Here is a 12226-nt window from a genome sequence, read left to right on the forward strand (position 1 = left end):
AGGATGTGAGAGACGCAGAGAATTGTTAAAAAATTGATGGTTGCTATTGTTTAGAGTTTTTATGTATGCCTACTGGGAGCTGCCATTAAAAATATTCCCCCCGTCTGTCAAGTAATGCGATTTTGTTTAAAAAAAAAACAAAAAACAAAACATGTTTTTGCACACAATGTTGTAGGTGTGCAAGAAACAACAAAACAAGAAGTCAATTTTCAGTGATATTTTTAACTTGTGGGAACGTGCTTCACACTGAAAAACTCCATGACCTTTGGGTTGAGAGTTGAGTGACAGTCGGAGCGAGTCTCTTATTGCTCAGCTGCGGAGGATCAGAGGGAACTTAGAGGTCTCCAGTGTGGAGGAGGAGGAGGAGGAAGATTTAGCGGCGCCTTAAACGTGATCAGTAAAAATCTTAAAATCAATTATACATCTAACTGGTAAACAGTGCAGTGACAGTAAAATTGGGTTATTACGGTCTCTACATTTGGCAGCAGTTAAAACTTGGCCCGCTGTACTTTTTCTGAGGGAATAAAAGATGGCAAAATGGGATGAGATTAAAGCATATATCCTCCTCTTTATTACTGGATAAAATGGATGTTTCCCAACTGTGAGAGTTATTACTGTAACTGCTCGCTGAGATTCTCCTTCAGCGCTGATGTCACTGTCAAACATCATCTGAACGCTCTGACCTCTCTCTGTCTCTGCAAAAAAAAAAAAATGTCTTTAACCTCCGTTAAGTGTTGAAAATCACTTCAGTGATTATTTTGTCCCCTTGGAAGCAGCACAAACAAGCTATAAATATCTGACATATTAATACCTTTTAAGTTGATAAAGCAAAACAGTTGCTTATTTACACACCCAACAGTGTTGAAGTACAATGAAATGCTGAATAAAATGTTTTTAGGCACCCAAAATGTTAAAATTAAGTCAATAAACATAAAATACTTGTCTGACTTCCACCCAGGAGAACGGGGTTCACGTCCCACTTTGTACATCACGTTTTATTGACGTCACTTTTACATTTACGTGCATTTACTGTTTTAACTGTCTTTTGTAACACTTTACCAGGAAGTTTTTTTACCCTAAAACCTAGGTCAGTGGTTTTGTAGCCTAAATTCACAGAAACTGCAGCCTTTTTTACAACCGTGAACCGTACGTGCAAGTGTAATGACGTGCGCACTATTTTTTAGAACGCTCCGCTCTCTACCTTGAGCTGCGAAAAGTTTATGTGGGTCATTTTAACAAACGCTCATATGTGTTGTATTGATAAACAACCTATTCTGTCATTTAAGTTGGAGATCTTGTTGACCTGTCACTTAATGCATCCACACCCTGGATTACGCATATATTTTGCATAATTTAAGGCCTTATTATAATCTGAACAGGTGAGCTATGTAAAACTCTTCCCCAGTACAGTTAACAAGAAGGAGGAAGTTAGCTTTGGAGACAAAAAGGGTTTTTTGTATCAGGGCATTTTAGAATGGGGATTGACTCAATTTTGGAGCTGGCTCCAAGTGGCCATATGAGGAACTGCAGATTTTTGGCACTTCAGCATTGGTTTCACTTTTCAGCCCTGGAGGTTGCTGCTTGGTTAAAAACTTATTTGGGCATTTGAAGGCAGGCCGGCATTGACTTCTTCATTGTGGAGAAAGACAGACAGTTCTAAGACTCAACAGCAGAGTGACGGCTTATGGAAATGAGGCCACTTGGTTTTAGAAAGGAAAGGGAAAACTGTGTCCTCTCTGCATAATGACACAGACATGACGTTTATAAATGATGAAACATTTTTGAGGGAAATGAGGACCAAGTTTAGTTCTGAGCCTGAGGGATGAGAGAGGTTGAACTGCTCACTGGTTTACACTAGTGCTTCATGTAAAATGAATCGGTAACTATTTTGATGACTGATAAATAGTTCAAGCAACATGTGATTGTTCAGGTTCTAAAATGTGACCATTTGCTGCTGTTTTCTGTTTTCATTTCATTACTAATGGAATAATTATTGGTTGTTGACTGCTGCTCAGGCAGGAAAAACTATTTGAAGATGTCAAGGCTCTGGATAATTGTGATGACATTTTTAACAGTTTTCTGACCTTTTTTTTAGAAGCAAGGCTTAATTAAATAATCACGAAAACAATAATTTATGAAATTTGTTAATTACAGCCCCATTTGTGAGTAATGCAGTGAAAATTGCAGTGAATATGTCAAGCAACACAGAGAAAGAAAAGAAAAAACAGAGAGGAATGCGCAATAAATCCAAGCCCCCGTCTGGCAGGGGAGTCAGGGTTGCCAGAGATGAACTGATTTTATGTTATAGTTGATGTTGTGCAGCTGGTGACAGCAGAGAACATCATTTAGAGGAAAACCATAAAGTAATGACACTGTTACAGTTGACGTCAGATAAAAGAGATGTGATGTTTTCACATCATTTAACTCCTTTCTGACATCTCAACATTTGCTTTTAGCCTGTCGTTTTTAATCATGTGCAGCTCCGTTCTGCCAGTTCTGTTCACTTTTCCCATTCTGCTCTCCGAATGTCGTCATTAAGTCACAGAGATGGATTAACTGTGAGAATTGATCTGGTTTTCAGGCATCTGAGGCTGATGAGCACCGTCCATTAAAGCACCTAACTGGATCATTTGTATGTACAGGACCAGCCATAGGGTTTGCCTACATTCAATCAAGCAAAGGACGATCAAAGTTAAATAGCTTGAATCACCGTTGAAGCGGAAACAGATTGTGGTTTTATGGTGTAAAATAAAATATAACTTTTACAAGAAAGATTTAAACAATACACTTGTGTGATCGGAAATAAAAATGGAGGTTAACGAGCAGAGCAGGAGCATCGAACACTTACAGCAGGATGATTTTAGAATTCAGTCTCAGTTATTTTTATCCCCTCACTCCAATCCATCTTTGTTCATTGCCCAGCTCTTGAGGACTGCTGACTTATTTTATTATTCCACCAGCCAATACATAAATTCTTCTAGTAGGAATTGGCGTCTGTGGTGAAAAAGTTGTAGAGGTGCATCCCTGAGCAATAAAAAACAAGACAACCTCAGCTGTCTCAACGGAGCAATTGAAGCAGAGAGAAGTATACAAGAATTTAAGACAAAACCTTCACAGGTGCAGTCCCATCTCATCGACTGGCTTGTAAAGTGTGAGGCTAATGTATATGGACAGCTGCCCGGGATGGAGGTGTTAGTGTCGTTGGCCTGGAAACTGTAAGAAAATAGTTGCAGACTGAAGCAGAATGTGGCACCTACCTGCACAATGGAGATGTGCGACTAGAATAAGAATAGGAATATGAATAGGGCTATGAGAGGAGATGGAGGTGGTGGCGGGGATGTATGGTGATGTGACTGAGCAGAGAGGGAACTGTGTGATTGGCAAAGTGAGAATAGGAAGAGATCAGGTTGTCTCGCGGTTAATGAGAGCTGTGTGCAGAAGGTCAGCCGATAAAATGAAGCTCTGCTCCTGCAATTAAGTTAATACTCCTGATTACTCGGAGTGGACAGATTGAACAAGAAGTGGAATCGTAAGTAATTTTACCTGTCCCAGGATCGGGCCGAGTGGGGGTCCAGGGGCTGCTTGTCCTGACCTCACTATAGCCCGGATTACACTGTTGACATCCAATTTCTTCACAGCCTTGGCTGCCTTAGAGATCTTTGACATCTTGGTCTGTCTCGTGAGCCTTAAATCTGCCTCTGAGTCAACTGAGAATCCATCCACTGAGAATGCAAAAGAAAAACAAACAAATTAGCCTTTCAAGAATACACAACTGCAACAAATCATTTACAAGCCCGGCTCATTAAAACATCATACACTCTAATCGATACCTATACCCAAAGGCAAAACCCGTGCCTTTCCATTCTGTGGCCGACGAGTAATTAAAAAAATCTTTGCCTTCGATCGGCTCACAGAGAGAGCCACTTTCCTCGAGGTGTTTGCAGTGTGGATCAGCAGCCGAGTGCTCATGCTCCACATGTTGAAGAGCCTGAGAACTGGCAGGATTTAAACTTCTCTCCGAAAAATCATGGGATGCATGCCAAAACATCTCTATCACCTCACCTCTCTTTTCCGATGTGTCACTGCTAGATGTGCTGTGCTGCAGCAGAGCTTCCTCTGCATCAGTGGAGGTCAAGAGTAGAGGGCAGAGGAGGGATAAGTGACAATACTAATCCACGGAGGAGGGGATGGAAGTGGCACCCCACATATGAACGCAAAGAGGGGTCGGCTTTTTCACTCCACCTTAAAATGCATTTACCAAATTAGGAGTCAATTAGTGGAGATGGGGGAATGGCCTGAACTCCTGGCCTTTCTCTGGGGAGGCAGAAACACATAAAAGCAAGCCTATAATCCTCTGCTGGAATAAAAGTGATACTGACATAGCTGTAAAAAAAGAAGAAATAAAAGATCAATGACTGGAGCCAAGGGACGAATACAAGTTTTAGGGTTGAGCCTTGTGATTCAGGGAAACCCTGCATTCAATAAAAATAAGTACTTGAGGGGAGAGACGAGGTCCAGCCATGATTCATTGTAGGCAACAGAGGGTATCCAATTAGATCAACAGAAGAGACAGTACCAAAAAGATATATGGGACCTCATGCTGCTTTAGAGCAACAAACGGAGAGAAACTGCTCCCAAGAAAAGTTGTGATTCTATCTGGGCGGCTGATTATCCAGCAGCCGTTAAAGTGCAACCACCATGAGGCAATATTTAGAGCATTAGGGCGATACGCATACTGCAGAAAGAGTCCCAAATAGAATCTATTTAGTTTGGATTGCAGTCTGTACATTGTGAGTCCCACAGATTGCTACATCTCAGAGGTCAATTTCACGCTACTCACCTGATGTGTTCAGGTACTTCATTGTATGAAAATGGTGCTGCTGTTCAGATACATTTTGGAGCCAGTTAAGTTAGAGAATGCAGAAACCAGTGTGCATTGAATCTGAAGTGAGAAAACCCCCTTCTGTTATCAAACAATGGCAGGGAGACTCATGAATCTCAAAATTGGCAGAAAAATGACTAAAACAGCAGTTTGAGGGGGGATACAAAAACTATCAACCAATAAAATGACATACTGTACATCCAGAGAGACGAGGCTAAGCTGGAGTTTTGTGCATGCGGGAGAAAAACAATTAGGGCCAGCATCAAATGTTGGGTTTAATTCCAATTTGGGGCAAAGGGAATAACAGTTCTGCAAGTGGGGAAATGACAACGTCATGCTTTAATGCACCGCGACTCCAATCTCTGTTGGAGTATGAATAATAAAACCGCAGTTCCCTTTGCAAAATGAAATCACTCATCACAAGGCCCAAGCAGTGAACGCTGGAGAAGAATTGACCTACATAAGGCATCGCAACTGCACTGACAGTGCGTTTCACGCAGCCAAATTTACATTAGATTCAAGGAATAAAGAAGCATTAACTGTGCAGCGGCAGGAAACATGGTTGAAGGCAGTACAATAAGCCTCAATCAGAGCTGAGTTAACGTTTTGCTGTGAATAATCAAATCAAAGCTGCGGTAATTTAAAAGGAACAGACACAATTTTGAGCTGCTCTTTAGGCTGAATATTACATTCCTTTTAGCAATTACTGGCAACGGCGTCCTCGATAACACGGAGCACACAGAAGAGCAATTTGTTTGGAGGCGCGTAGAGTTGCTGCGTAAAAGCATTTTGTTAAAACATGTTTGATAAATGGTGTGCCACAATGCCAGCGCTAAAATTACTACCTAATAAAGGAGGCTGAGGTGAGCGATAATAGAACAAAACACCACAAATGTTGGAGCGTTTTTCCCATTTCTCCAAATCCAATCCAAAAGCACCCAACAATGTCAGTCTAATTCAAGTTGACATTTCAGGTTGAATGCATTTCTTCACTTGCGATTATTCTATTTGGATTTGGCATTAACTCATGTTTCTTTGGTTTATAAATTGACACCAACAGCCAAACTCTGAATCTGAGCTGATACTTGGCCTATCTTTCGAGGAAAATCTCTTCTGCTGCCTGTCAGACAATCTACCCGGGATGGAAACACAACAACTTTGACAGAAGTAAACATGTCAATAAAGCTGAGCACACGGGGGAAAAGCTGGGGAAAAATCCAACCTGTCATGATAACGTAATGTGCAGTTCTCCATAAACCGTTGTGAAAACATAATCTCAAATTAGACTCCTCATGTAAAAACTGATTACGTCTTTTATCATCCATTCATTATAAAGTGTCTGAAGTTTCCTTGAGATTTTCAAACAACTGTAAACAGCAGCTCTTGTGGTGCGTCTCAGCATAATAAAAACTGACTGAACTTCAAGGATAAAGCTCACTTTGATTAAAGAAACTAATCAGTTTGCTATTAAAAATGTGCGCACTGGTGAAGCCCACCGCTGTTTGTTGTTTAGTCCATTAGACTCTCTTTAGTCTTCATTAAGGCGGAGAGTCAAGAAGTCGCCAACATCAGATCAGATCCTCTAAATCTCTTATTTATTTACAGTTCAAGGTTACAGATATTGATCTTCTATAGAATGACATTCCTGAAAAATGGAACAAAAGAAAATAAAAATTGGTTTGAAAGTCCCAGAACGTCTCCGATATAAATTATACTGACACTGAATCAGCCTGAAGGAAATCACGTCTTCTTCTCTTTTTTTATATCTTTCATATCTTTTTACTGCAGTGTGATGAAATAAAAGCTGAATACTAATTGATTTCTCAGTGGAATCCGGCTTTGTACCTGCAACAACAGAGAATCAAATCTGGTTCAATAAGCTTTGTAATACTTTATCTGTCTTCTCATCTTCATCTCTCCGCTAAATTAAAAGAGAATCAGTGAAAGAAAAACCAAGTCAAATATTTTTTAATAACACATAGTGTGTGCTGCCACATGAAATAAAAAAGAATCAAAGGCTATTATCTCATCAAATTAAAACTCTGACAAAAATTCATTTGAGTGCTAACACAGTCTGTCTCTGAAAGTAAAGCTTGAGTAAAGGCTGAGCACCTTTATGTGGCTGCTTTATGTTCCTCTGCAGCTTTTCCCTTTGTCTGCCCTAAACTATTATTATTGTAGGGACCAGAGCTAGTATTTCTGACTGCAAGGTTTAATCCCAACATTGAAACCTGTTACTTTAAATCATGTGGTGTTAGAATCTCACCAGAATTTCTGCCTCACAGTTTTATGCCTTCGCCAACCAGTAAAGCTGCAGTTTACATGCATGTCTGTTCAGAGTAATTAATGACGACTTTGAAGGACTTTAATAAAAAGGCATTCAGTGTATTGACTGCTTCCATAGAAAAATTATATAACAAAAAAATGCACAAAACTGTAAATAAAAGCTATTTATTCAACTCTGACCTCCCTGTAAATATGAACATAGCTAAAATCTATTTTTAAACTGCCATTACTGCTTTTTGCCCCTTTACTGCCTATATTTATGTCCTATAATGAAGGAGTTCACAACCTTTTTGAGTCGCGACCCCCAATTTAAGCAATCCAACATTTCACTGTACTTAAAATGTGTATAAAGATAATTCTGACTCTGATATCTTTAAACAGCGCAGCAGATCTTTAAAAACAAACACCACACTTTGAAGCGGGGCACACAAGTTCAGCGTCACCACTTCAGTATTATACCAAGTGTGAGATATTCTCACAATCTCCCCTTCTGGTCATGAGTTACGAGTTAAATATGGATTATATAACGGCCCGGGAAGTGTTTTTGCTGAGCATTGTGATTTAAATGTCATCTTTGATTCACTGATTGAATTGAAACTGAAAGCTTATTTCAATAAATGTTCGGGTTTAGAAATTAAATCACGACACTCCTACTAATTTGTATGTATATTATTTAGCCACACGTGCACGAGTGTCGGTCCTCCAACAATTATTGGACAGCATGCCACATTAGCAGCGTTTCCATTTAAGCTGGAGCACTTTTTGAAGTTAATTTTTGAAATGTTGTACCTGCAGGTACAGGTGAAAATAGATTCTGCATTCAGAATCTATTTTCCGTTTCCACATTTTGTTGACCGACTCTCTTCCGTTAGCTTGCCTTGCCCGCGAAAACTTGACGCTTACGGTTTGGCATCACGTAGATCGCAATATACCATTGTGTGAGGGGGTGAAAATGAGCTACTACTGTAAATAATTCACAACTAAGGTCAATTTTAATTAGAACGCCTACCTTAATCATGACGTGGATATTTTATAAATAAATATATAATAAATGCAATTTTAAAAAAAACAAGCCATGTTTAGAGGGATTGTTTGGGATAGTTAAGTGGGCCACTCCAATTGCTTTGGCGAGCCGGAAGTGGCCCGCGGGCCGTAGTTTGGGGACCCCTGCTTTAGCACATTAGCTATTCTAAATGCAAAGAGAAATTAGTTGATGGAAACGCGACTATTCATGGTGCCAAGAGGATGGGAATTCTATGATTTTTACTTTTAGACCAGGTTTTTGTTATTCAGCGGTGCATTCTGAGCCATCTAGATGTAGCAGAAAGCCAACTGTGCTCTGACCACGCCTGATTTTAAGCCCAACACACCCATGGGCACACAGATGGGCGCCAGTACATTTGCTACGAACACAGCGTGGGTGCTGAGCATGAAAATAACAACTGAGTCAGGCTGAAAGTAAAAAAAAAATGAGGGTTGTGCTGCACTGTGTGATGACGGGCCAGGTGCGAGGTACAGCCCACAGTGTTATTTTAGCAGGGGAAGCCAATATGACTATATACACCATGTCTATACCATCAGGGACCTTGTCCTACACTGTATCCATTTATTTCTGGGCAATGTTTCAAATCAAATCAAATACATACAGAGATGGAGGAGTTTATAGCAACATCTTTAGGGAATAATGCTGCTTTTACTTAAAGGTGGACAGCAGAGAGGTGATTGGAAATAAGAGGAGATAGAGTCTGAATAACATACATCAAAAGTTCCCTCTCCAAAGTCATGTTGCAGTGACCATATATAGCATCTGTCCTCATCATTATTATACGCTGTGATAGAGGATTTAATCACCCAACTCCATTTGTGAATCGATGCAGCGCTCCTTTCTCCTCTTTCCTAACTGCCCTACTGTTCCCCATGTGTTGCAGTAACATGGTGCTTACAGCTGAGAGTTCACAGCCCTAATTAAAAGGATTTTAGTTGATATAATACACATATAATACAAGCTTATATTTAAAATGTGCGATCCATTACACATTACACACTGTAATTTCCCAGCTTGGGATAAATAAAGTATATCTATCTATCCATTACTTGCCACACGTTTCTTGTCCTCGGGGTCTAATTTGGTAGTACTCTGATAAGAACTACAGGTATTCTTATGTGCTGTTATCACTCAAAAATCCCATTCCGTTTCCATCCCTTTAAGGAGATAAAAACCTGTCAGAGCCCATTTCCACACAGAAACCATGATTATTAGTATTCTTTGATATTACAAGGGAAGGGACAGAATTCATTCTTATCTCCCAGAGACACTAAAACTGACAATCGCTTTTATTCAACTCTTAGTGTGGCGGTCCATCTAGTGGTGGCATCCACCTTTACATTGGATGTCAGACTTTTAGCTGAGAGATTTATTCACATTAAACGTAACAGGACGCTTCAGTCACATGTGTGTGAGTTCTGGGATTACTTGCATCAAGTCTACGAGAAGCAAAAAAAAAAAAGAGATAAATAGAAGGAGAGGCCCTGGAGACGTGCGGACGTCCCTGGACACTAATAGAAAAAGAGCACACATATTAAAAATTATAATAGCAATTTCATGTTTCTGCCCCTCTTAGCAGAAAAGTTTGAATACCATTAGAGGCACAATAAATGACTGGTGTCCTTGAATACATAAGACGACCAAATCTCTGTTAATAGCACAATAAACAGCAGAGGAAAGTCCTTCACAGGCAGCAGGGAACTCTGGGATGCGGTATTTGTTTAGATGGCACCACGTTATGAATTAGGAGTTGCAGATTAACTGTAATCGATGAGACTAATGCAGTGACCAAACAGAACAAATGTACTGGGCTGCAATCACTCAGCGAGCCACACGGGACGCTCGCTGTAAGATTAAGGGATAACGTGAGATATAAAGTTATAGAGGGCCAGTCATATGCCGATGCCGTTCCACTACATTAGTATTCAGCACATCAAACTCCGGCCCTGGAGCTATTGATTGCTGAATGCCAAGTGCTAAAGGGCAGTCAAATAAAACGAAGAACTCAAGAAGAGTCTGACTGATCCCACAAGACTGAAAAGGGGAAGTTGCATGACCTGATTTAACCGAGACCTGAACCTGCAGGTCTCATCTCTCCGAGCTCAGCACTAATCAGCGCCTTTCAGAAATAAACAACTCCGCATTTCCACACTATCAGAAATAAACACATTTTGCATCAAGTAGTGTGATGTTACTCCTGATTGAATTAGTTTTTAATGTACAAAATAAGCAGTGAGTGACTCAACCCGCTTCACATAAAAATTTCAGGGTGCAATTATCTAGGAAAATATTTTCTGATTAAGTTATATGCATTTTGAATTTATATTTGACATTTAGCTGACGTTCATTCTGAGAAGAAAACATTTAATTTGTGCCAAAATATTAATCCAATCTGTAGAGTGAACATTTTCAGCATATTTTACAGCTCGAAACATCACTATACTAGTATACTGCTTCGTGTCAGTCTTTACTTACTGGACACTCAAATGACTGGAAGCTGCCATTACTGATCTATACATATTACAATTATTGATTTTTAAGGCTGTATTTTTATACAGGTGCATCTCAATACATTAGAATATCACGGAAAAGTACATTTCCAGTAGTTCAAGTCAAATAGCCCCAACCAAGTATTGAGTGAATATAGATGGACATACTTTTCAGAGGCCAACATTTCCATATTAAACATATTTTTTGAAATTGGTCTATTGTAATATTAAATTTTTTTGAGGTACTGAATTTAAGGTCTTCATTAAATGTAAGCCATAATCATTATAATTAGAAAGAACCAAATAAATTAAGACATGACATGTTTCATTCTGTGTGTAACAGATCTATATAATGTGTTATTTCCACTTTTCAAATTGAATTGCTGACATAAATAAACTTTTCTATGATATTCTAATTTATTGAGATGCACCTGTATATATTATTGTGATTGTTTTGCAGTATAAAGGTTTGACTGTGTGTCCCCATGCTACAAAGTTAGCTGCCTTATATGCTTAAGCAAATCATTTATAAGCTGTTTGGGGGTATTATAAAAAAAAAATCTATAAACCTATAAATCTATTGAATACATTTTTAAAATAAAGAAATAATTTAGAGCACGACCGGGATTTCTGAGATACTGATTTTAGAGGGTAAAATTAAATCGATAACCGATATGGAGGCCAATATAGTAATTTTTTGAGCCGAAATTAAATAAAACTTTTTATGTGGAATGTGCACAGATTTTTCACCACCCTGCAAATGTACCCAGAGAGCTACTTTGTCACACATAAAACTTTATTAAATAATAATTAACAATAATTAACATTGTTATACATTATACAAACACTGTATTACATTGTCAGCCAATTCTATAAACGATAACTGACAAAATAAAAAATAAAGAGGAATAAAATAAATAGCTAAATAAACAATTACTGTTCAATTTCAGTCTATTTAAAAGAAGGAATAAAAAAATAATAGCTAACACCATTTCTAAATCACGCAAAGCAACAATCTCTGCATTATATATTAAGTTAAAAAATAGTTTTCATAACGGACAGCATAAACACTGATAAGTACTGATATCGGCCAATAATATATCTATAAATTTAAAAAAAATACTGAAGTATGCATGCTCAAGATTATGATATTTCTTTGACCAGCAGTCAAGAACCCAAAAACAACAGCAAATCCTCACATTTAAAAAGCTGAAACCATCCAGATGTTTGGTGCTTTTACTTGAAAAATGACTAAAACTATTAATAATCATAAAAATGGCTTTGAGAATAGTTCAAGCTTTAGTCCCATCCAACACCTCTGGTATGGGCTCCAGCTCCAACTGTAAGCCAATCACACGGTGTCATGTTTGGTGTGTCAATACGCTTTGAGTCCACACAGTCTATTGTAATGAGTTCACTTGTCATCCAGTTGTCAAGCTGTCAAAGTGCAAAAAATAAGACAGTTAATGAGGGCAGCTGCCGTTCCCTGCGCTGTTTTACTGCTGACTCCTGAAGCAGCAGATA

The 12226-nt window shown here is 38.8% G+C and overlaps 1 protein-coding gene across 1 annotated transcript in view; it reads right to left on the minus strand.

Annotated features, from left to right (window-relative positions):
- The window catches only part of mrpl11 (mitochondrial ribosomal protein L11), a 53130-nt gene that overhangs the window by 32477 nt on the left and 8427 nt on the right, over window positions 1-12226 (minus strand). Inside the window, exon 2 of the mRNA XM_059345987.1 lies at window positions 3544-3722. Coding sequence (XP_059201970.1) covers window positions 3544-3666 — 123 coding nt within the window. The 5' untranslated portion in view covers window positions 3667-3722. The remainder of the gene's footprint in view (window positions 1-3543; window positions 3723-12226) is intronic.

This window comes from Centropristis striata, chromosome 12 (assembly GCF_030273125.1).
Source record: "Centropristis striata isolate RG_2023a ecotype Rhode Island chromosome 12, C.striata_1.0, whole genome shotgun sequence".
NCBI lineage: Eukaryota > Metazoa > Chordata > Actinopteri > Perciformes > Serranidae > Centropristis > Centropristis striata.